General features: G+C 46.2%; 1 protein-coding gene and 2 non-coding genes across 3 annotated transcripts in view; 1 reads left to right on the top strand and 2 right to left on the bottom strand.

The window, feature by feature from the left end:
- Window positions 1-21256, top strand: part of TEX2 (testis expressed 2) — a 110693-nt gene extending 89437 nt beyond the window's left edge. The window contains exons 8-12 of the mRNA XM_068976833.1: window positions 5877-6009; window positions 11719-11844; window positions 14019-14228; window positions 17874-17994; window positions 19640-21256. Of these exons, the coding sequence (XP_068832934.1) occupies window positions 5877-6009; window positions 11719-11844; window positions 14019-14228; window positions 17874-17994; window positions 19640-19762 (713 nt within the window). The 3' untranslated portion in view covers window positions 19763-21256. The remainder of the gene's footprint in view (window positions 1-5876; window positions 6010-11718; window positions 11845-14018; window positions 14229-17873; window positions 17995-19639) is intronic.
- Window positions 21257-22924: 1668 nt separating this feature from the next.
- On the bottom strand, window positions 22925-23057 carry LOC138084921 (small nucleolar RNA SNORA76). Its single transcript, XR_011145319.1, has one exon. It is a non-coding gene; the product is annotated as a small nucleolar RNA SNORA76 (small nucleolar RNA).
- Window positions 23058-23250: 193 nt separating this feature from the next.
- Window positions 23251-23320, bottom strand: LOC138084885 (small nucleolar RNA SNORD104). The gene has a single exon (XR_011145288.1). It is a non-coding gene; the product is annotated as a small nucleolar RNA SNORD104 (small nucleolar RNA).
- Window positions 23321-25938: the final 2618 nt, after the last annotated feature.

Below are 25938 nucleotides of genomic sequence, written 5' to 3'. Positions count from 1 at the left end.
TCTTGACCTTGATTTATGGTGCCTGGTGCCTTTATTCAGTGCTGTGAGCTGAGTGCAACCACAGTCAGTCTGTGAGCTTCCCGTTCCGTCGGCTACACCCTCATCAAGAGAGCAGCTGCCCAGGGCTGACCACAGTGACGAGGCCAGACTGTGGGGCTCAGTACAAGAATGGCACACACACTGTCTGGCCAGCTGGTGTTGCAGAAAGAAAAAACATACTTTCTGTGGAAAGGAGAAAAATGTACCCATTTGCAGGTCTTGGGTGAGATGGGGAGGAGAGACTCTGATTTGGGACTGTGTCGACCTTGAAAGGTGGAGCCATTCTGAGAACAGTTACAGGTCGAAAGAACCAAAGATGACATCTGTCCTAAAGGACACACCCAAGTACGATGAATAATACTAGTTTCCTGCGGTATCCCAGGGAGCAACATGGCACCGGTCTGTTTGCCAGGAACAGAACAGTCACCGTTGTGCTTGTCTAAGAGCTGAATAACTCAAACATCCGTTCTTGATAACAAATGACTACATCTTCCATTTTGAGAGCTTTTGTTCTTCGGATGCCAGGTGTTGGCTTTCAGAGAGAAAATCAGCCATCAGTTGCAGGTAGAGGGAAATGGGGGAGCAGGTAACACGAGCTGGGCTCAGTGAGCAAGGCTTGTAGAACCTCTTACCTCCTGAGCGGCCCCTGCCCCTTAACCTGTTCCAGTGAGACTGAGGCCACTTAGTTATTTTAATAGTAAACACAGCAGTGAATTGCTGAGTGAAAGTACTAGATCTTTACCAGCATGGTAAGACTGCTTCTTAGTCCTAATGCTTTTGTGCTCAGTCACTTTAGTGTGTCCCACTGTTTGCAACTCCGTGGACTGTAGCCTGCCAGGTTCCTCTGTCCATGGGATTCTCCAGGCAAGAATATTGCAGTGGGTTGTCATGCGGTCCTCCAGGGGATCTTCTGACCCAGGGATTGGGCCTATCTCCTGCCTAACAGACAGATTGTTTACCACTGAGCCACCAGGGAAGCCTTAGTTCAGTTCAGTTCAGTTCAGTCGCTCAGTCGTGTCCGACTCTTTGCGACCCCATTAAATCAACTACCAGGGAGAAGGCGGAAGAAGCTCTGTTCTACTTGTCTCGGGTGACATGCACCAGGGTACATGTTTTACCTGTGGTGGCATCTCAGTCTGCTCTGCTACCCACGGCCCAGGGTGTTGTTATTCTTCAGGCATCAACTTCCTGAGGATAAAGGTTTAGCTCAAAGTCTTAAGGTCTGATAGCTTGTGTCAAGAACTCAATAAACAGGACTTTCCTGGTGGTCCAGTGATTAAGAATCCACCTTGCAGTGCAGGGGACGTGGGTTTGATCCCTGATCGGGGAACTAAGATCCTACATGCTATGGAACAGCTAAGCCTGCGCCCCGCAACTGCTGAGCCCTAGGGTCACAACTAGAGAGCCCATGCACCGCAACAAGAAAGATCCCGCCTGACGTGATAAAGATCCCAAGTGCCGCAGCTAAGACCCAGTGCGGCTAGGAGGGAAAAAAAAGACAGAAGCTATGTTAAAAGAAAAAACAGAACTCAACAGACATTTTGGGGTGAAGTTACACTACTGCTCACTTTTGCCGCAGTAAAAGTGAGGAGTTGCTTTTGCCGCAGTCTCCCTCTGGATAGCAGTGGTGGTGGAAGCTGATCCTTCCTTACGAAGTTGAAGAGAAACAGAAAAACAGCCTTCTGAGCTCCTCAGGCCCTTGTGTGAAGCCTGACTGAAGCTTGTCACGTTCATTGTCATTTGTGTTTCCCCTGTTGCCAGTGAAAGGCCGATAGGGACTTGTTGGCAACCAGGTGCCCCCCTTCACCACGGGACAGCCTCGCAGCATGAAGACCCCTCATGTGGTGGAGACCTCATGGACTGAGTGTTTGGGTCCCTCCCAGATCCAGCTGTCGAGGCCCTGCCTGCAATGAGATGGTAGAGACAGGGCCTTTGGGGAGATTGGGCTTAGACGACATCATGGTGGGATTAGTGCCCCCCTGAGAAGAGACCAGAGAGCTAACTCGCTGTCGGCCACAGGAGGACACGGGTGAAGGTGGCTGTCTGCAAGCCAGGAAGAGAGCCCTCATGAGGACTGGATCGGCCGGCACCTTGATCTTGGTCTTCCAGCCTCCAAAATGGTGCCAAATAAGTATCCGTTTTTTCAGCCACGCTGTTTGTGGTATTTTTTTGCACAGCCTGAGAGACTAAGACAAGACCCTTTGCATTCGAGCCCTTTCCAGGGAGCCTCTCGGGGTGACTGTCCTGTGCTGTGCTCAGTCGTGTCTGGTCCTGTGCCACCTCACAGACTGCAGCCCGCCAGGCTCCTCTGTCCATGGGATTCTCCAGGCAAGAATACTGGAGTTGGTTGCCATGCCCCTCCTCCAGGGGATCTTCCCCACCCAGGGATCGAACCCACCTCTCCTGTGTCTCCTGCACTGCAGCAGATTCTTTACTGCTGAGCCAAGGGGAAGCCCACCTTACTCCTGTTTAAAGACTTAAAAAATGGTCCTGCTCCTTAACTTCTGGTTTTTGTCCTTGAGTGCTACCAAGACCAGGTGGTTATAGGAAGCAGAATTTTAAAAATTATTTATTTATTGTTGTTATTTTATTTGCTTTTTTTGGCTGCGCTGGGTCTTCATTGCTGCACATGGGTTTTCTCTCTAGTTGTGGCAAACGGGAGCTACTCGAGTCTCGGTGTGCAGGCTTCTCTTGTTGGGGAGCACAGGCTCTGGGGAGTGTGGGCTCAGTACTTGCAGTTCCCCGGCTCTGAGGCACAGGCTGATTGCTCTGCGGCATATGGTAATCTCCCAGATCAGGGATCAAACCTGTGTCCCCTGCATTGGCAGAGGGATTCTTATCCACAGATCCACCAAGGGAGTCTGGAAGCCACATTTTAAACAAAATGCCTCACAAGGAAGTCTTAATCTTTGTCAAGAGCCCAGAAGAAACCTTTCCCGCGCTCACCCAGGTGAGGAGTGTGCAGCCCGTTAGGGTCAGGGTGCCACTCAGGACAGCGTGTGTCCCCACTTCACAGTGTTGCTACATTTGTCCCTTTCTGGTAACTGTCGATTTCATCAGTTCTGCAGGGTGGGAGCTCCCGACTCACTCTTTATGTAACCAGGTGGTCTTGGCTCCAGGTGTGTGTGCTCCAAGGTTTTCAGGGCGATTTTTGCTGCTGAATGATTGTCACAGAAACATGTTTTTTCTTTGCATCTAATGTTCAGATAGTCATCTCATCCTCATCTGAATGCAAGCACGCCATATTAGGATAACTTTGAGTGTGTGTACTTTATATCTGTGTTTAAAGATTCTCAAACCATTCTTGACTCTACATCTTCACTGAGAACGAGGACTGAGCAGGGCCCCATGGGTGGGTCTCATGGGACATACTTTGTTCAGTCACTCAGTCATGTCCAGCTCTTTTGAGCCGTGGACTACAGCACACCACGCCTCCCTATCCCTCACTGTTTCCCAGAGTTTGCCCAAGTTCGTGTCCATTGTTGAATTGGTGATGCCATCCAACCATCATGGGACATATATAGTGATACAAAAACAGGCTCTATCACCTATGCAGAAGCTTGGTCAGATGTCCATGTACCACCCTCCACTTCCCAGCCAGACAGGGCTGTCTGGCTGCCCGGTATAGCCTCTTCCCTCTGGCCCCTTGGCCTCCTCTGGTCTGGTTCCCAAGAGCCACGGCAACAACAGCAAGCTAGGCTGCAGCCCAGAGCTGTGGAAGGAAGTGGGCTGGCGGTGGCACAGAAAGGGAAGAGCCCTGCCAGGATGCACCAGGCGCTGGCTGTGTAAGCAGCATCATCTCCCTGGTACAGAGGAGGAGGCTGGTGCCCAGAGGTCGAGAAGTTTCCAGGGGAACCCAAGCCCTGGTCCATGTGACTGGGCTCCACGTATTCTTCTTTCCAGCCTCAGCTCAGAGGGGCCAGATCACAGGTGACTGGAGACTGGGGTGTGCACCAGCTGTTTACCAAACCTTTATCCATATCCCCTTATTTGAAAAACAGACGAACGCTTCCACTTTATAACAAATAAAATTCTGGTTCTTTTTAATATGAAGCCTTAGCTGACTCATGTTGTACAGCAGAAACTAACACACCATTGTTAAGCAATTGTATTCCAGTTAAATAAATTGATTTTAAAAAATAAAGAGGGAAGCTAGGGATAAGTACAAATGGAAAGTTATGTATGACTCTGGAATTTTAAAACTTGTTAGCACTAAAAAAAAGAATGTGTGTGTGTGTGTATATGTATATAAATATGACAACCTTCAAAAGGAATCTGAACTAGTAATATTTATTGGAAACCTGAGTAGGGTTTTCAAAGGACATGATCGTATATGAATACAGACAGCAAGCAGGTAGTTTGAGTCTATTGATTCTCAAGTTAAATAAAGCTGGAGATACACAAAAACAAATAACTTTTTTTTTTTAAAGAAATATCTTCTTTATTGATTTTCTGTTTATATTGAGCTTAAAAATCTATTAATATCAAGCCTTTTACCCTAATCCCTTTTCTTTTGGAAGTGATTTAATGACTAAATATCTTTATTAGAGCAGATGTGCCCTTATTTCCAGTAATAGTGCCTTTGGAAACCAAGCTAATTAATGATTTTTAAGTGTTTAACATAAGCAAGAAATAGAGCAGTTTTGTGAGTTGCTGCAAAGACATTCACAGCTGATCTGCATATCAATTAGACCAGGTCATTCATGGAAAATAATTACCTTCAATTATGATAAAAAGGAGTTTGGTGAAAGCAAAATGGAAATTATTCTGCCTTTAGTGAGGAGTTGTACCATTAATGCTTGGTGGCCAAACAGGGAATAGGTTATTTACTGTAATTACTTGAAAATGCAGCTGTGTGTGAACATGATTTTCAATTAATTTCCTGCTTCCTTTCAGATATTTATCTTAATAAGTTTATTAACATCTAAACACCCACTTGAAGGACCACATTTTGATGGGAAGTCCATGAGGTGCTGTGGCGCTTGGAGTGTCAAAATCACAGTGTGGTCTATCCTGCCTGCTGAATTCTAGGACCTTGGGTAGAAGGTCATGAGATGACCTCTGTTTGCATTTTAGACATCTGGTCAGTGGCCACTTCTGATGGGCCTTCCCAGTGAAATTCCACAAAGCCAAAAGCCTCTAAGATATGTTGTCATCAACATGAGTGATTTCTAAGGAACAGGTTTTAAAGCAAAGGTGTACAAAGTGGTTACCCAGCTTTATCTGGATAATCCTGGGGCTGGAACATAAATACTTTTGCTCCCATTACTACACAATTTCCAGAAAAAAAAGGGCTGTAAAAGGTCTTGTCATCATCCTTATCATACCAACCTAAACCTGAACCATTTTCTGTGCCCCTCCCCACCCCCACTCCCCAAGAGGGGAGAATTTTAAGAAAGACAGTGGTTCTCACTTGTGTCTTTAAAGAGCACAACCTGCTGTGAAGTCTCTGCACCTCTCCTCTGCCTCTAACCCACTGAGAATCCGCCTTTGTCCTGAGACAAGCCGTCTCCTCCTGGGGGTTGTGTTTCTTACTAAGTGTAAGAAGAACTCAGAGGACTGGACTCTTCCATCTCTAACAATGTGTGCTGAGGTCACTGTGATCATTGTAATGGGTGTTGAAATGCCGGCAATTTTCCAGATGCTTGAACTATTTCTAGAAGCTTCTCATTTCACAGTCTCCTCTCACATGCCTTGGTAGTACAGGCAGTATATATAGGCTTCCAGTATGATACCTACTGAGATACTTTAAAATATAGCTTTTAATACTGTATTCATAGTTATGTTTTTCTAGGGGAAAGAAACCTTTTTTTTTTTTTTTTAAACCCTTTCTCCAGGACTCTGGATCGATTTGGAAATGTCCTACAATGGGTCCTTTCTGATGACTCTTGAGACCAAAATGAATTTGACCAAACTAGGTAAAGAGCCTCTTGTTGAAGCCCTGAAGGTTGGAGAAATTGGCAAAGAAGGGTAAGGGGCTATATGAATTTACTAACCCAACCCCGGGGAACCTCCTTCTCCCTCCAGCCCTTGAGAAGCACCTTTGTTGTGTAGTAGACCCAAGGTTGAGTGAGTGTCCATGAACGAGTTTCCTGGCCACAGAGGATTTCAGGGAATGTTTCCTGGTTTCATCCCCTGCAGACCATAAATCTCCACTTCTGCTCAGTGCCGTTGGCCACCAGCCTCGGGGCTGCACAGTATTGATTACCCAGGAAGCATCCCTGATTCGGATCAGCAGGGCAGGCTGCACAATAAAATGCTCTGTGATAAGAATCACCATCCAGAAAGATCTTTCTCCAACTTACAGCCACAAATAGCAATATATGGGCCAGGCTGAGGTCCTTCGGGGGTCTGTCTGCTTTAAGCACAGTGTCAGAATTATTTATAATTAGATGATTGATTTTGCAGCCAAGAGGGTGCTTCTAAAGTGTTTTGAAATGTATTTTCCCTAAATAATACACCATTGATTTTCTTAGTAAATGCCTCTCTTTGTAGAAGATACTGCATCTGCCGCGGGGTTGTCTGATTTTGTAAATATTCCTAATTTTTGAGCCAATTGATGAAGTTGATTTTTTTTTCCCTTAGATGCCTAGACTTAATAAGTTGGGACCTTTTACATTCCCACACACCTTAAAAATGACTGCTTCAGATGACAAATTTAAATTATATTATTGTTATCAGACTGAAAATTGCTGATTAGAGTCTGCATCTCACGTCTTTAACCTGTTTGCATGGAATGAGTAGTAAAATGATAAGAAATGCCACCAGGAGCCACCCTCCCAGCACCTCAATATAGACATAAGACACAGGCTCCTCTCAGGTGTTTGCTTTGTTATGATGCTGCCCTAATGCTTGTAATTCACACTTGTGGTAGACACACAATAGATGGGGGGAGTTGGATCACACATTGCAGAACATTCTTTCACTGAGATGATTCTGATGTGTCCAAGAGATTTAATGAAAATGTTTATATTTTAATTACTGGAGAATCTCACCTGCTGTATGCAATCTAACCTGTATCTGTGCTGTTTTCCTTTCACCTTTCTACTGTTTGTTAAAATGTGTTTGGATTCGGCAATCTGTGGATTGTGTTTTCCGGTGAGTGCTATTGATCGGCCCTCCGTGTAGCATTTCATCCCTCCATCAGTGCTGAGTCTCGTGTGGACCCATGTGACACCACAAGGAAGCTTGTCCTTTCATCACGTCCCCTGACATAAAGGCCCCGTTTGTAGACCTGAGAGGATTGAGATCAGGAGCACTTAAGAGGCTTTCCTTGATTGGGATCGCCGGGGTTCTGATCCAGCCCTCGAGTCAAACCCAGCTTCTGTCCCTGGCTACCCCTCCCCAGCGCCATGCCCCGCTGAGCGCCATCAGGCCAGCCTCAGCATAGCGGAACTGCAAAGACAGCTGGCAATAAAACCAAGCACCACAGGCAGAAGCGGTCTTGAAAGTGAGCTCTAACTAACCAGGGGCAAGACAGAGCAGACAAGTCAGGAGCATTTGTGCAGGGAGCCCTTTTGGGAAACAGCCCCGTGCTGCCCAAAGCTGCTGGGGCTCCACTAGAAGGAAGGGGGTCTTGTGGGCAGGTGCGGTCCCATCATGGCCGGGTCCCTGAGATCCCTGCCGTGAGGCGTCCCACATTCACTGTTATTCATGCAGCTCTCCTGGAGCAATTTCAAGTTCATAAAACTCAGCTGATCAGAGGATGGACATGTTTCTGAGCAAGCAGTGCTTCTCTAGACTGCATGAAAAATATGCTCTGCTTTAAGAATATAATGATATTATATTTAATGTTTAATATATATCTAAAGTACCATTTTTTTTCCCAGTAGAGTCTGGTATGTTTTGCCTTCCTGTGAGGGTATTAACTTTTATATTGATGTGTAATTGGCTGACATTTAATTTTAAAAGCAAAGACAAATATAATTCCAAAGCACTTGATCTTGGGAGAAAAAGGCCTGGAAAAATGAACCCTTAACCCTTCTGTTTTGCTTTTTTTTTTTTTTTTGGCAAAAAGGACCCAATTGGGAATCTGAGAGTTCTGGATCCTTGCCCCAGAAAGATGCCTACACACACACCACTTGGCTCACAATATCTGGGAGCTTCGAGAGCCTCTGGAAAGCTCACCCGTACCTAAGAGCCTAATCCCAGAAGTGATTCTCCCGTCACTTCTCCTCAGTCACATGAGCTGAGGAATCTGAGGCTGAGTACCAGAGGAGAGGCGGAGTCCCTGCACCTGTGGCTGGCACATGATCCTTGGTTTCCTTCAGGAAGCCCCTCCTAGAGCCACGAGTGTGAAGAGTGGGGCCAGCAGCAGCCCTCTCCGCCCTTTATCTCGTGGCCGCCAGTCCAAGGCTCACTTCCGGCTGGGGGCTTGTCCCCTGTCGTCCTGCTCTGGCAGGGCCTCTGCTTGGTCTCACTGCTCTTGTCGGACCCCCTTGAAGCACGCAAATGACTGTGCCCTGGGAAGTCCGCAAGGAGATGCTGCTCGGCCCTCTGGAAGTCCTACTTATCGTACAAAGTCTGTTTCCATCCTCACGTCATCACCCCAAGGCTGGTGGTGAGAAGTCTGTGTTTCTTCACTCTAGTGAAGGCCTGTCCCTTTGAAATGTGGGTTCACTTTGTACTTGCAGACTTTTTCCTTTAGTCTTTTCATTTCCCCAATAGTCTTCTGGCTGTGTACGGTAGTTATGGTAACTTTGGGCCGTAAGACGCTCAAAATGGAATTCAGGTGGTGAGCTGGGCGGTTGGAACTTTAGGAATTGCCTGAAGGGTACCTAAGTGAGTCAGGAAGGGGGAATGTTCTGTACGCTGGCTGTTCTTTAAATGCACATCGGGGCCGGCGTTTCCTGTAAGGCACAGGGCCTGTCCCTGCTCTACCACGGCAGCCTGGGCTGGTGTGCGAGTCCCATAGGGGGGCCCCCCGACCTCCATATTAGGCTGCTCAGTATACCTGAGTCCACTGCCCTGCCCCGAGGCCCTGATGTCCTGGGAACCGTGTCCTTGTCATCCACGCTGTGACTCAGTCTAACTGTGGGTGTACATGCACGTGTATCTGTAGCAGTATGGGCCTGATTTCTGTTAAAGAAAACGAACACTCTCAAGAGTGTGGTTCCCTCCAAGCAGTCACCTCACTGGGCTGTTTAATTGTGCACCCTTCACTTGAAGCATTCTTTGGAGCTCCTTTGTAGAGCTGCCTCTAGCGTCTGTGACCTTCTTTTAAGTACTCTGACAGCAAATCATCCTACTTTTTCTAGATGAATCAGATATTTGAGTAATTGCCAGGCATCACTCAGAGGTGCCAGTGATTATGGGGCTAAGAAATGTTTGGCTCAAGACAGACTATCAGTGATAAAATAATTCGCTTTTGCTATGTGTCCGACTTCAAGCACATTTCCAAAAAGATTTTTAGCAGAGGCAGTGAAACTGGAATCAGCCCTTTAAGGTGACTCTTAGAAAGGATATGACTCTCCTCTGGAATCCCAAGGTGTGTTTTAAAAAATAGGCTTATCATGTACTAGCACACCTTATATATAAGAATGTGCAGGGTGTCTTTCTCTTAAATTCCTCATAAGTCTGAGATCACAAAATGCATATTCAGTTATAAACTTGAATCAGCCAGACATTTAGCCCCACTTTTAATTAGTGTTGGTGCTGCATAATACAGCTCCCCGGGCAGAGAGGAGAGGTACCATGTAGCCACAATCAGAATTTCATGTCATCTGATCTATTTTAACTGATAAGGCATTGTCTAAATTATTAAGTTCAAGCCACAAAATTTGTCCTGTTCTCTGTCCTGCGGAGGGTTAATTTAGGAACCCGAGAGCTCACTGCAGTGCTCAGCCTTTGGCATCTTCTGCCTCAGGTCAGGAGGCTGCCAGATGACAAATACCAGTGGGGACAGGAGGGGCCAGTGGCCTTGCAGGTTTCACTGCGTTTCAAGATACCGAGGCAGCCTTTGGTGCTGTGTAGATTCCTTACCTGGCAGCATGCGGTCTGAACCAGGGGGGCACCATCATGTTCCTAAGAAGTAAACTAGGTTTCTGAGAAAGGTCATATTATCTTTGGGGATTTACTTCCCTGACTTTCTTCATCCCAAGTCCCCGTGTAAGCTTTCTTAGGAATCCTACATTGCCTTTTATATAAAAGAAGAGCTCTGTGAGGGCCGCCCAACCCTTGAAAGGGCTGAGATGGTTTTGTGACCAGCAGGGACATTTCCTGGACTGGCCAGGCCTCTGATGGAAGGAGGAAGAGTCAGGTGCTGTCCCCAAGGCTGGGGACAAGAGGCCTTTGTGTCTGCAGAGGGAGTTTCTTCTCAACGCCACACTCAAGCCTGTTGGCTAGAGCGCGGGCTCTAATGTTTCAGAACAGGGTTGAGGAGGATCCGGGTGTCCTGCCAGGGAGGTCCTCTTACAGCCAGGCTCCTGTTTCAGGGCGGAGATTTCAGAGCCCTCCTCCCCCATGCTGGGACCTCAGCTGGGCCTTCAAGGCCACACTGGCAGGTGTGCTCTGCCCTTGGGTGTCCTTGGCCCTTGTTGGCCAAAAGATGAGCACCCGTATGGGCTTCTGGTGGCCAAGGACAGCATCTGAGGAAAACCCCAGAGGGTTTCGAATGCAGGCGATGGGACCTAAGCTGGGATACCTTCCCCTGTCCTGGTGATTTTGTCCTCAAAATCACAAGACCGACCCTCTGGTTAGTGACCTTTGATAGCGTAACAGTGTTCAGAGATAGTTCTGTCCCTTGTTCATTTTGTCCCCATCAAGTCTCTGATCCTGAGATGGGCCCTGCCTTCTGTCTCTCTGCCTCTCGGAAGTAAAGCCTCCCTTCAGGGAGGAAGCTGCCTTTTGTAGGGTCAGAGCTCAGCTGGGAGCCCTCCAGTGCCCTCAGTGGGGAGCCTTGATCACTTGCCACTCTGGTGATCCAGACCCTCCAGGCCTCTGAAAACTGAGAACCTACCCTGGAAAGATTCATGAGGAACATTGCTCTCTGGTGAAGCTTTTTATTACTTTATTTTTAAAAAGTTTTAAACTAGTACTTTTCCTGAAAGGTTCCTGGCTTCCCATGTCAGTTGCCTCCTGGAATCCCTTGAGATTTGTACCTCTGGTTGTTGGCTTTTCTGTGACCTTCAGGAGCTGGGGCAGGAGAGGGGGTATGTAATTTCACAAGGAAGCAGTCTCCAGCCAAAACTCACTTGGAGATGACTAAGCCAGAAAGCACAATTCTTTTGAACTCAGCCAGTGTCAGAGGACTTGCCTAAACATCCCCGTCATCCATGAGGTGGTCATGTCACTAACATGAGCTGTCCCGTCACCCATGCAATCTTCATTCGTTCCACTCACCTCCCACTGGCTGCTCTGCACTGTTGACAAGATCACTGCATTTTGTGTGGATGAGATCACTGCATTTTGTGTGGACCGCGTCACACTCTGACCGCCTGTCTCTCTGACGCATGCGCAGAATCCAACCCTCCCGGCGCAAGTCCTCGGCGGCTTTGCCCGGGACTGGGCGCTGAAGGGTCTCCCAGGGGACCAGGCCCACCCGAGGATTCCGGGTTTAGGCCTCCTCTGTCTGGGTGAGGGGGAGCGGGGAGTGTTGCCACCATGGTGGCGGTGGAGCGCGTGCTCTTCCTAAGCAGAGCCTGCGCTGGGCGGGCAGCCTGGTGACTCTGCCCTGATCAGTTGCAGGCCCAGGGCCTTCTGTCTGGCCGACAGCGACGAGGAGTCCTCCAGTGCTGGCTCCTCCGACGAAGACGATGCACCAGAGCCCAGCGCCGGAGACAAACCGCTCCTGCCAGGGGCTGAGGGGTGAGTGGACCCAGCTTCCGGGGTCTCCCGGGGTGGGGGGGCGGTGGTCAGGGCCGCAAGTTGGGCGTGAGCTTTGCATCGCCTTTTCCTTCTCTAATCTTCCTTCCTCCTTTACTTTGAGTGAATGGGTTTTGCATTAATAATTCAAAGCCAGTGGCTTAAAATTCGAGACCCCAAGTCAAAAACACCCAAATAGTTTCCCCTTTTTAAGAGTCCAGACCAAAATGGTTTTCTCAGGCCATTGGAGTAAAGACTACCAGAATGGATGTTTAACACAAGGACCATAAATTGCGCAGCACCTCCCCCTGGTGTCGGTGGGGAGCATTACGTCCCTTCTTATGGGTCACGTGCCTCCAGTGATCTGTTAATAGTTCCTGTAAAGTTGAGACATTTTAATGATTTCCTTGGTGAATTTTGGAAACGTGGATCACTTAGATGACCTTTTGGATCATGAACTTCGTTTGGAGGGTTCCTTTTGCCTGTTACTTGGACTGTGGAATGATCCAAGTGCTTAGGCTGCCTCTCTGTAAGGATCTTTTAATTATTTACAGTGAGCAAAGAAACTGAAATGACAAAGAAACCAAGGGATTCAGAAGCCTTTTTAAAAAAACATCAACCTGTTCACTTTTGAAATTCTACAGAAGATAAAAAGAATCTAGATGTCTGAGGAGTTGGCAGTAGAGTTTGTGTGCACTATTGAACTCCCCACCTGACCTTCTTCAGAGTGATGGCTTTTTCCTACACACGTACATATACTACTGCTGAACTCCAGATCTGCGGAGGATTTTAAGAAACAAATATCCTCTCTTCTTAGGGCAGTCGTAGGTCCATGTGGCCTGATAGAGGAGCTTACTTTCCTGGCCAGCCAGCCCATCATCTTGATGTAGCTATTCTCTTTAGATGCTCCTAAAACTCTCTGACAAGTAATTGCTGCTCAGAGTCAGTGTGACACTGTCTTGAAAGGCAGATGTTCTACTGTGTTCTACTGCCCTGTTAATTCAGCCTGATGTCTTACTTGCTGTATAGAGACGATGAGATTTTTTTCTAAGAGGGCACGAGATTTGTATTCAGTATTTGAAGGTTATTAAGGAGAGCAGGTGAGATGCATTCCCTGCCTGCACTGTGGGAGCTTGGCCTGACTCTCCACCATCAAGACTAGGCTCCATCTGATGTCTACACCTTATCTGAACTAGTAGTTCTCACCTAGGGGTTATTTTGTTCCCTCTAGGGAACATTCAGAAAACGAAGATCATGGCATCTGGTCCCATCACTTCATGGGACGTAGATGGGGAAACAGTGGAAACAGTGTCAGACTTTATTTTGAGGGGCTCCAAAATCACTGCAGATGGTGATTGCAGCCATGAAATTAAAAGACACTTACTCCTTGGAAGAAAAATTATGACCAACCTAGATAGCATATTGAAAAGCAGAGACATTAGTTTGCTAACAAAGGTCCGTCTAGTCAAGGCTATGGTTTTCCAGTGGTCATGTATGGATGTGAGAGTTGGACTGTGAATAAAGCTGAGCGCCAAAGAATTGATGCTTTTGAACTGTGGTGTTGGAGAAGACTCTTGAGAGTCCCTTGGACAGCAAGGAGATCCAACCAGTCCATTCTAAAGGAGATCAGTCCTGGGTGTTCTTTGGAAGGACTGATGCTGAAGCTGAAAGTCCAGTACTTTGGCCACCTCATGCGAAGAGTTGACTCATTGGAAAAGACCGTGATGCTGGGAGGGATTGGGGGCAGGAGGAGAAGGGGACGACAGAGGATGAGATGGCTGGATGGCATCACCAACTTGATGAACATGAATCGGAGTGAACTCCGGGAGTTGGTGATGGACAGGGAGGCCTGGCATGCTGCAATTCATGGGGTCACAAAGAGTTGGACATGACTGAGTGACTGAGAACTGAGGGGACATTTATCAATATCCAGAGACACTTTATTGTCTTAACTGCTGGGAGATGATGTGCTGTTGACATCAAGGCGGCCAAGGTCAAGGATGCCGCTAAACATTTCGTCCAGAGGCGCGTCCACAGCAAAGAATTGCCCAGTCCACAGTGTCAGTGGTTCTGCTGTTGAGAAACTCTGGTCTAAAATCAGGTGAACAGAGAGCCAAGTTTCTGTTTATGAAGGAACAAAGTCGACACTAACACTTGCCTGTCTCTCTCATTTAAAGGTATGTTGGAGGTCATCGAACAAGCAAGATCATGAGGTTTGTTGATAAAATTACCAAGTCAAAATATTTCCAAAAAGCAACAGAGACAGAATTCATTAAAAAGAAGATTGAAGAAGTCTCCAATACACCCCTACTGCTAACTGTAGAAGTACAAGAATGTAGAGGAACCTTGGCAGTCAACATTCCACCTCCTGCGACTGATCGAATATGGTGCGTATGTAGAAGGCCCCTCGGGGTCAGCCAGTCATTCCCTTTGAGCATGATCATAATAGTCATAGTCTGCTGACCCTTGACATTATGGAAAGTACCTTCTTCCTGGGAAGAAGTACTTTCAAATGTTTTTCTTGGGACCTTAAAGTTAGTTGTAAATCTGATTCCACTTTTCTTCTGTGAGTGGTTAATTCAGATATAAAGATACACCTCAGGGCTTCACAGAGGGTACAGTGTAAAGGATCTGCCTGCCACTGTAGGAGACACAGGAGACGGGTGTTCCGTCCCTGGGTCGGGAACGTCCCCTGGAGGAGGAAAGGCAACCCACTCCAGTATTCTTGCCTGGAGAATTCCATGGACAGAGGAGCCTGGAGGGCTACACCCATGGAGTCACAAAGAGTCAGACACGACTGAGCAACTGAAGCACGCGCGTGTGGTATTATGCCATGAAATGATAATTCAGATGTTTTTTAAATGGTGAGAAATACTCATCTTTGAAATGTCCCTTGTGGTCCAGTAGGTAAGACTCGGGGCTCCCACTACTGGGGGCATGGATTCAGTCCCTGGTTAGAGAACTGAGATCCCATAGGCTGTGAGTTGCAACCAAAAATTAAACAAAAAAATACTCATCTTCACACTTAGGAAAAGTTAACGTCAACCGGTGAAGTTTGTGGGATGAGCTGTTTCTAGGTCTTTCTCCTCTCTCAAGTCAACCGTTTCCACCAGGAAGAAGAGCTGCGATTTGTAGAACCCTTATTCTCTGCCGGGCCAGTCCTCCCAGCGTCCTGTGGAGACAGGGCTACCATTATGCCCCACTTTGCAGATGGGGATCACACAGCCAGCAGAGTCCTTGGCAGTGAGGGAAGACTTCCCCTGGTCAGACCTGCACATTGAGGAGGCAGGATGTGTGCTTGGTAACTCTGGTAGAGTGTGAAAGTCCCTCAGTCGTGTCTGACTCTTTGCGACCCTGGAATTCTCCAGGCCAGAATAGTGGAGTGGGTGGCCTTTCCTTTCTCCTGGGGATCTTCCCAACCCAGGGATCAAACCCAGGTCTCCTGCGTTGCGGGTGGATTCTTTACCAGCTGAGCCACCAGGGAAGCCCAAGAATACTGGAGTGGGTAGCCCATCCCTTCTCCAGCAGATCTTCCAGACCCAGAAATCGAACCATGGTCTCCTGCATTGTAGGTAGATTCTCTGCCAGCTGAGCTACTGAGAAGGGTGACCCAAAGAGTTGTCATTTGAATGAACCAGTGGGTTTTAACCCTGCCTGCATGCTGCAGTCACCTGGGGACTTGTTAAAGCTGTGCCGAGCCCAGCCCCCATGATTCTGGGGTTGGGAGACTAAGGTAGGACTGAGTATCACTGAAAAAAAATTATTCATGATCCCAGCAAAAGAAAATCACTATTTCTAAATCTCAATTTTAAGTTGGCAAGTAAGACCTATAAATGTGCATAAGGGTATATCGTGATTACATAAAAGACCGCATTGTACCATAAGCTGCACTCCTATGAAAAAGCTTGTTGTTGTTGTTTAGTTGTTAAGTCATGTCTGACTCTTTTGAGCCCACCAGGCTCCTCTGTCCATGGGATTTCCCAGACAAAAGTACTGGAGTGGATTGCCGTTTCCTTCTCCAGGGCATCTTCCCAGCCCAGGGACTGAACCTGAGTCTCCTGCATTGGCAGGCAGATTGTTTAACACTGAGCTACCAGGGCAGCCCCTATGAAAAAGACACATCTGTTCTCTCATCACATGAAACCAGAATGCTGCTGCACATCCTCGGTGTTCAGAAGGACTCATAAAAATGATTACAAAAGGGTTGTTTAATTGGCTGATCATCTAATGATGATATTGGTGTTTTCCTATTAAAAACTTTAAAATACTATTTAGGATTTTATTTTTAAAAAGTAGCATTTTCGCTGGAAGAACATGAAAACAACAACAAAAACTAAGAACCTATAACTTTATCATCCAAAAATAACCAGATTATACTTTACTGTGCAGCTTAATTGAAAAAAAATTTTTTTAAGTCAGAGTTGACTTAGGAGCTACAAACACCACTGCTCAATGGTAATTAAAATTAGAAGCCTCTAGCCTAGTAACTCCGGAGACGGCAATGGCACCCTACTCCAGTACTCTTGCCTGGAAAATCCCATGGACAGAGGAGCCTGATGGGCTGCAGTCCATGGGGTCGCTGAGGGTCGGACACGACTGAGCGACTTCACTTTCACTTTTCACTTTCATGCATTGGAGAAGGAAATGGCAACCCACTCCAGTATTCTTGCCTGGAGAATCCCAGGGACAGGGGAGCCTGGTGGGCTGCCATCTGTGGGGTCGCACAGAGTTGGACACGACTGAAGCGACTTAGCAGCAGCAGCCTAGTAACTCAGCGGTAAAGAATCTGCCTGTAGTGCAGGAGATGTACAAGATGCCAGTTCGAGCCCTGGGTCATGAAGATTCCCTGGAGGAGGAAATGGCAACCCACCCCAGTATTCTTGCCTGGAAAATCCCATGGACACAGGAGCCTGGCGGGCGATAGTCCATGGGGTCACAAAGACCTGGACATGACCGAAGCGGCTTAGCACACACAGCCTAGTGCTACTCAGTGCATGCGTGAGTGCCGGACTATTTGTTACTAATCCACAAAGATAACTATATGTATTCAGAGTGTTTAGTTTATAGCAACTTGCCGTTCTTATCGTATGGGCAGACCTTGTCTAACTATGCTTTGCTTTCTTGTACTTGCCCATACTGCACTTTTTATAAAAGTTGGTGGCAACCCCGTGTTGTCAGATGATAGTTATCATTTTTTTTAAGCCATGAAGTATTTTTTGATTGAGGTATATACCTTGTTTTGCACACCTAGTCTACACCTAGACTACAACATAATGTAAATATAATGTTTATGTGCACTGGGAAACCAAAAATTCACATGACTCTCTATTGCAATGTTAGCTTTGGTGCGGCAATCTGGAACTGAGCCCACATATCTCCGAGGTGTACCTGGATGTTTTAAAACGTTGGTCTATAATGGATCAAAGTTTTCAGTTTGAGAGTACACAGTCTCTTGACTGGATACCTTACCAACAGTCCTGAGTGCCAGTTGGCTCCTCTGAGAAGCTGTAATAATCATAGTGTGGAGTACGGAGTGAAAAGGCAGGTTACAGAAGGTTCTCTGTTTCCGTATGCATGTTAGGGGTGTGGGGGAAGTTGACCCTGTTTCTCTGAGTGGCCCTATCTTGGTTATGAGATCCAGAGAGAGACAGTGTCGTTTCCTGCTTTATACACATTTATATTTGGGGTTTTGTAACAGACATATCGTACTCTCATAAAAATAGAAACAAAAAATATCCTCGCCATTTTAGGAGAAGCAATGCCCAGGTCATGGACTTCTCCAGTGGTGTTTCCTGGCTGTCTTGGTTTGTCAGAACGGTTCCCCAGTCATCACAGCCCTGGGTCCCGGGACACAGGGAATTCACAATTCATACCTGCTGCAGTGAAGTATTTTTTTTTTAGAAGGAATTTTCAGAAGAAGAAAACATTTTCAAGTACTGATAAAGCCTTGTGTAAAGGAGGAATGTTTACTCTGGGTACCATCCGCTTCTTTTCTTTGCTTCTAAATGTGGTTATTTGTCTTCTTTTAAAAGGTATGGTTTCCGGAAGCCACCATATATTGAGCTGAAAGCTCGGCCAAAACTTGGAGAGAGAGAAGTGACTTTAGTTCACGTGACAGACTGGATAGAGAAGAAACTGGAACAAGAGTTTCAGGTACACCTGCTGTGTCTTCTAGCATTTCACGCTGCGTCTGAAAGCTCCGGGCAGAACAGAGGTTCTGAACTGGACGGGGTTCAGGATCCTCCTTGGAAAATCTGATGAAAGCTATGGACCCTCATCTGGGGAAAGTACACATATGATCAAAGAGGCATAAAATTTCAGGTTTAGTTTTGGAAACCCTGAAACTCATCCACACCCTGTTACATAGTCTTCAGAGGAAACTCAAAATGTGGGGGTCAAAGAGCAAAATGACTGTCATGTCCCAGTAGGCCTGGCGAGGGTCAAGTTGTCCATCTGCTGTGACCATCTTTGGACTTTTTCTCTAGGTGGGGCCTGGAATTGGCCAGTGAGTAGCACCTGGGCCGTGGTCAGGGAAGTCATTCCTGCCCTTGGACGGTGCCCACCTCGCTCAGTTTGTGTGTTTCTGCAAACATTCTATGTGCAGTTTCCACCTGCCTTGGGAGTTGAAAGATGAATCAGGCCTGTCCCTGCCCTGTGAACCTTCGAGGGTAGTCCTGGAGTTGACTCAACCAGAGCTCATTCTCCAAGCCTGTCTCTGCATTCTTCCACCACAGGAAATAGCAGTGTAGCCAAGGCCTTGCAATGAGCTATTTCTATTAAATTTTTATCAGGTTTTTGAGGCATAGTTGACTTTTAAGGTTTTATGGATTAACAGACTATTTTATAATGAATTTCACTTTCTGAAGAAGACCCATATTATGTTTGCAGTAGTACCTTCTGAGTCATTGCCTTTAAAATTATACTTTTTATTATCTAAAAGCTATATTATTTAAAAGCTGTAGCTGTAAATATAACAACCAATTTATGGAAAGCTTTATTTTATCTCCAAAAGAAAAAGCACTTTGAACCTAGTTAGGGGAAAAACAACCTCATGCCTTTAGTTCTTTTCCTCTTTCCTACATGAGGAATTTGGGTGGGTCATCTCTTTTAAGAGTGTTGGGGTAGAATGGTCACCCCTTCTAGGGGGCAGACTTTGGTGCATGGTATTCTCGAGGCAAGTTGGAAAGTCAAAGGGTAACTGTTTGCATTCTCCCAAGGCCACATGTTTTTGTTTTTGCTTTTGGAAGCATTGCTGAAGTTGAATACATTGCCAGAATTCACTTACATAAAATTAGTTTATAAATAGGCAAAGCACCATTACTGTCAATCACTGATTATCCTTTGGGTGTTCATGATAGTAGGATTTCTTTTCTATGCAGCTTTAACTGGTTCTGGTTTGGGGGAAAAAAATAGCTTACTTTTTTGTTGCTAGGATTTTAAGTGCTAGGATAAAATTTACTTAGAACATGTGTTCTGGATATAGTAATTTGGAATCCTGTGAGCAGCTTATGCCCATTCTCTTAATGTTATTTATCAGCTCATGAGTAATTTTATTATATGTAAGTGAACTCAAAGGCTGCTTCTGCCTCACAGCCTATTGGGTTCTCATGTTCACGCACTGGTGTTGATCCCTCAAGGCCTTCTGAATATTATAGAGGAGTTAGTTTGGAATGTGTAAGAAAAGTTGTTTCATATGTATTTTAAATACTTGTCTAAAGCCTAAAATTCTTATCAGAACACAATAGGGCAACTCCCAGAGAACAGAGCCTTGTTCCATGTCTGTTTCTTCTTTCTGCAGAAAGTTTTTGTCATGCCAAACATGGATGATGTTTATATCCCCATCATGCACTCGGCCATGGATCCTCGCTCCACTTCCAGCCTCCTGAAAGACCCACCTGTGGAGGCTGCTGATCAGCTGTGATGGGTGCAGTCCTGGTGTTCCCAGTAGTAGGAGATAAGCTCAGTGTGGGGTTCTCGGCTGCCATCTGGGCTGCAGCGCTGGCCTTTCCTTGTGCCACCGCTCTGCCCTCTGCCTGCCGGTGCCGGTCCCACCCTGAGGTGTCCCGAGACTGGGGTCCAGATTGCCTGCTGCAAAGCTTTGCCTCAGCAAAGGAAAACTGAAAGGATCATCCTGGTGGGTCCAGAGATTACTGGTGACTCCCACCCTGGCTTTTCTAAGTCTACCAGGTTTTGTTGTCGCAAAAGAGCACATTAAGAGCAAAGCTGCACAGCTGGAAGGCTTCCCTTTGCCTCCTCGATGCCTCCAAGGTTTTTGCTCAGTCAGCCAGCGCAGCGGAACATTTTCTCTCTTCTCCAGTTTGTGAGGCAGCCCCAGAGAACATCAGTGTAGTTCCATGTGTGGAGGGTGGGGAGTGGAATTTTGTGAACTGTGTCTTTGGTGATAAAGAGATATGCATAGCAACTTACTCTTATTGTGTTTTGGAAGCAACTAGCCATAGAACATACAACTCTTAACACACTACCAGCTGGGGCGAGAATGGTGGGATTTATGTGTACTTTAGGCAAAGCCATGAGATCAAACCATCCCATGCCTTCTACCAACAAGGTACAATCACCTGGTTTCTAACTGATCCCATTTTCCTAAGACCTGAGCATATGTGAAAATGTCAAACACTGCACAAGACTGGACTGGAGTGCGGCCTGGAAGCCCAGCCACCGTCCAGCCACCTGGCACTTCCTTTGTGCTCTGGGAAGCTTTAAATAGGCGTCTTAAATGCCTTGTTAACCTAATTGGCTAGGAATGTTTTGTGGGCAGTTTCCTTTTCTGATGGCCAAAACAGGACTGCTCTCTTATCATCTTGAGTCAAGACCAAAAGTTCGCTCAACATCACACACTACAGATCTCAAAACTAACGTGACATTTAACATTGCCAATTTTATTTTGTGCACTTGCGTCAGAATGTTTAGTTTACAAGTTTCAGGGCTCTCAACTGTATAATTTGCTTTGAGAAGTACACTCAAAATACAAATTTTTAATGGTTTAAAGCTGCATTCAACATCAGACTTACCTTGGGTGACTTTTGACAACTACATCTGTGGACAAAGCTAATAGTGTTTTTTTAAACAGCAGCAGCACCTTGCCTGAACATGACTTTAAAGAAATTAATATATTGAAAAAATATATTTGAACCCTTATTTGATTACTTTAACTGCACCATTAAAACATTTGACTTAAATTATTGGACCATTCCAGTTGGTGTACTGTTCTCATTGTGTAGGCCAATTTGCCTGTCAGTCCGCATGTCTTCTTCACTGGTCTTATAATTTTTGTGCAATAATTTAAGGCAAAGGACTAGATGCACTATTGTGTAAAGAGATTACACATGACTGTACCTTATTGCACTTAATCAAATAGTATGTGGGGGATTTACAATCGCTTGCATTGTTTCACAAATAAATATCTCATGTCAAATACTAGATAAGCATCCAAGTTATTTCTACTTAATCCTGTTTAGAATAAACTGTGGCACAGAATCTGAGCAGTCAGCTGCCAATGGCAGCTTGTTTCTTGAGTGATCACTGGACTTATTCTGTTGAGGATCCAACATAGACCACACCTTGGTATGTATGGGCTATGTCCTTCGGTCGTGTCCAACTCTGCAACCCTATGGACTGCAGCCTGCCAGGCTCCTCTGTCCATGTAATTCTCCAGGGTAGAATACTGGAGTGGGTTGCCATGCCTTCCTCCAGGGGATCTTGCTGATGCAGGGATTGAACCTGCATCTGAGATCTCCTTCAGTGCCAGGTGGACTCTTCACTAGCACTACCTGCAAAGCCCTCCTAGACTGAGTTCTCACCAACTGCCTGCTAACTTGGAGCCACCTCCATTATTAAGCAACAAAGCCGTTGATATGGCACTTATGCGTTCTCGCCTTTCAACACCTGCCGCCTTATCCTCGGAACTGATGCACATTTCAGCTAAGCTTCAGAGCCTGTTGTCATGTTTTAACTACAAATTGGCACTTGCCATGTACCCCTCCAAGGATTAAATCCTGTGTTGCTGCAGCTGGTGACCTACAACACCCACCCCCTACAAGTGGAGAGCAGTAATAAAGCACTCTGTGCTCCAGGCAGGGACTGGCAGAGATTTTCAGATACATTTTCAGGAGCTGAGTTCAACTTTCTCCCTTCGTTATCTACAAAAACACTGAAAAACTCCTGACAGCTGCCCCTGTGACTAGCAAAAGCAGAAAACTAGAGAAACTAGTGCTCAATTGCACGCATTCCCTCACCAAAATCTCTTTTGTACTGACTTGCTTCTTTGGAGCAGTGCTCAGAGCTGTTTCCTGGGCTGCCCCTCATTTTGCCTCTAATACAACTTCAGTCGCTCAGTCGTCTCTTTGCCACCCGTGGACTGCAGCACGCCAGGCTTTCCTGTCCATCACCAACTCCAAGCTTGCTCAAACTCATGTCCATCCAGTGGATGATAAAACTCAACTCTCCCTTTGTGCACGTTTTTAAAACACCCAGAATGTGGATTACACCCGCAAGTAGGGGCCTATGTTGTACCCTGTGGCAAAATACCTTGGCACTGTGAGCTGTTCACACCGTCTGGGGCATACCCTATAAGTCAAAGAAAGTGAAGTCGCTCAGACGAGTTCAACTCTGCAACCCCATGAACCGTAGCTACCAGGCTCCTTCCTCTATGGGATTTTCCAGGCAAGAGTACTGGAGTAGGCTGCCATTTCCTTCTCCAGGGGAATCTTCCCAACCCAGGGATCAAACCTGGATTCCCTGTATTGCAGACAGACGCTTTACCGTCTGAGCCACCAGGGAAGCCTATTTTGAAGTAGTACGCGAATACCCCTTATAAAGTTAATAAGCTCATGAAGCCCAAGACCTGGAGGCAATTCCAGTGGAGTACACCACGGCCCTTGAACTGTTAATATCTCCTCTCCCTGCAGATGGCCATCCACACGGCGGTTAAATGAAGCTGCGCATCTCACAGGTCCCCATGAAAGTGACACTCGGACTCAGTGAAGTCACAAGAAATAAATAGACTACAGGACCCCCGACGTCTTCCCCAGACCCCTGCATACCCCGCCCGGGCAGCCCAGGGCGACCGTGTCGCTCGCGGTTAAAAGGGCCGCAGCCGCGGAGGCAGACGACCCCAGTTATGCGCGAGCATGTGCTCTGGCGCTGCAGCCTGACCCCCGGCGCCACGCGCAGGCGCGGCGGGGGCTCAAAGGCAGCGCGTCCCGACAAACAACATCGGACACCACCACTGGGATCAAACCATTTTATTGAGGGGCTTCGGGGGAAGATCTTAAAGCTGGGAGGACAATGACATCCGACGTCCTTCTCGAGCCATCTGCAAGAACAAGAGCTATGGGTGAGGAGTGCGATGTGCCCGCAAGCCCGTCTCTTCCCAGCCGCCGAGGCAGCCCGACTCAGACTCCAGTTCGCATCACCCGCGTCAGCAGTCTAACACGTGCTTTATTTGGGATGTCATCACCGCAGGCCGCCCGCCCTCCGCCCGACTCCCAGGCCCTCGAGACCTGGCACAGACCTGCCCCGGGACAAAGCAAACACCACCTCACCTGCCCAGCTCCTCAGCTGCTGAAAGGAAAGAAAACTGGCCTGGTTTCTACTTAAAGAAGCAGATCGGATGTAGTTGGGCGGGCCTTACCGCCATTGACCAATTGCAAGTTAAAACTTCCTGCACGTGACCTTAAAGTAACTCACTGATTGGCTGGACTCGCTGAATCCTCCAGAGCATAGAGTGGTTACATGCCAACCATAGAGATGGGTGTTAAGCAAAGGCTATGTCATGCAGTGTCCTAAGTTCTGATTTCTTTCTCACCTAGGTCACCGGCTTGTGAGTGATGTATCTCTCTATAGTACACAAAACGGAACCGAACAGACAGTAGGGCGCAAGAAATGCCTAACCTGTTAGGTATTCAGTTCCACGAGCTAAGCTAGGAGCTGAGGTGACAATAGTCTTGCCCCTGAATTTAAAGTAACCTGTTCTGGCAGAAAAAGCTTGCATTTGAAAGCAGGTCGATGTGCTACCAAATCCTGACTTTGTGATGAATTCGCTTCTTGACCTTGATCACTCAGCCTTTCTGAACCTCGATTTCTGAAAAACAGAGAAATCCAAAAGAACAGTGGTGTACAAGGATTACATTAAGGTCAATCAACTGACACATTCTAAGTGGTAAACAAATACGTGTGTTTGAAGCACTGGTGTGATGCGGAAGGCTTATGTGATTATATTACTTTAATAAATGGTAAAATAGAAGTAGCTTACTTCGGAGGCCGAAAGGAGAGACGGTCTAACTTTGGGAAAGCTGAAAGTACTTCTAAGTACCGAGATCAAACTGTGAGGCAGGCACATTATTCACAAGTGGACAATAAGAATATGTCCTTGCTATCTGGGTTTGATTTGGGCTTCCAAGGTAGCTCACCAGGTAAAGAATAAGAATGCTGGTTAGATCTCTGGATGGGGAAGATGCCCTGGAGGAGGAAATAGCAACCCACTCCAATATTCCTGCCTGGAGAATTCAATGGACAGGAGCCTGGCAGGCTACAGTCCATGGGGTTACAAAGAGTTGGACACACAGAGCACTCACACACTCTGGGTTTGATATACCGGGAAGGGAACAGAAAACACACAGGCACAATAATCTGTTTATCACTGCTTCCTTTATATGTTTTCCTTGGGAATTAATTTCCTTTTTTCTCCCAACTTAATAAGGAAAGTTTATTGTTTTCTGTAATAATGAAAGCATTTCAGCCTGTGTTTGTAGTTTAATAGGACTCTTACTTTCCTTATTTTCTACATACTCTTTAGTTAAATTTCTAAATTCTTCTTTGGTCCAAAACAATCATTGTTTTGGCAAGTGTATTGTAACCTTTGATGATGTGGGCTTTAAGAAAAACCCACAGTGTAAGACGTGTGAGCTGAGTTTATTCAGTGTCTTACTGGGGATTTTAGGCCAGGAGACAGAGAGCTATGAGAAACTGTTCCCAAGAAACAAGGGAGGAGCCAAGAAATACATGAATTTTTTGCTGAAAAAAAAAAAAAAAGAAAGAAAACAAATATAGTTGAACATCAAAGATTACTGCCTTTCACAAAGAACAGCCATCTCAAGTTAATGATTTTACTGCTTTTCTATATATGGGAAAAGGAAAGAATCTGGGGGCTGTAGACATTTTTCCTTAGATGTGTATCTCAACTATCTAGGGGCCAGTATCCAAAGCTAAGAATGCTTCCTGTTTTTCTCACTCCTGATTCCCCTCAGGTCCCCTGTCAGTGGTGGGCAACTGCAGCAGCTAATGGCTTGATCCTTGTAGAACTGGAATGGCAGGCAACATTTTTTTTCTTTACAATGATTATTTTCATTGCTGTTTAATAAACTTTTGTTTTTAATTTCAACATTTATTACTCTGTAGTACAGTTTCTACGTTGGGAAATTAGTTTTCTTTGTGACCTAAAACATGATCTATTTTTATAAATATTCCACGGATTCTTGAAATGGAGATATTTTCACTATCATGTATGGATACTGACATGCAGCCTGCCAGGCTCCTCTGACCATGGGATTTCCCAGGCAAGAATACTGGACTGGATTGCCATTCTCTTCTCCAGGGGATCTTCCTGACCTAGGGATAGAACCTGGGTCTCCTGCATTACAGGCAAATTTTTTACCGTTTGAGTCACCAGGGAAGCTCTAATATGTTTTCCAATATGGTAAATGTAAAAATGATATCTTTAATGTCAGTCATGGGCCAGATAAAGGCCCATGAAGTTAAATGGTTCTATGAAGACCTGTAAGACCTGCTAGAACTAATACCCGAAAACGAGGTCCTTTTCGTTATAGGGAACTGGAATGCAAAAGTAGGAAGTCAAGAGATACCTGGAGTAACAGGCAAATTTGGCCTTGGAGTACAGAATGAAGCAGGGCAAAGGCTAACAGAGTTTTGCCAAGAGAACACACTGGTCATAGCAAACACCCTCTTCCAACAACACAAGAGAAGACTCTACACATGGACATCACCAGATGGTCAATACTGAAATCAGATTGATTATATTCTTTGCAGCAAAAGATGGAGAAGCTCTATAGAGTCAGAGAA

This window comes from Capricornis sumatraensis, chromosome 8 (assembly GCF_032405125.1).
Source record: "Capricornis sumatraensis isolate serow.1 chromosome 8, serow.2, whole genome shotgun sequence".
Classification (NCBI taxonomy): domain Eukaryota; kingdom Metazoa; phylum Chordata; class Mammalia; order Artiodactyla; family Bovidae; genus Capricornis; species Capricornis sumatraensis.
Note: the sequence above shows the minus strand (reverse complement) of the source record. Positions and strands in the feature narration are given on the sequence as shown.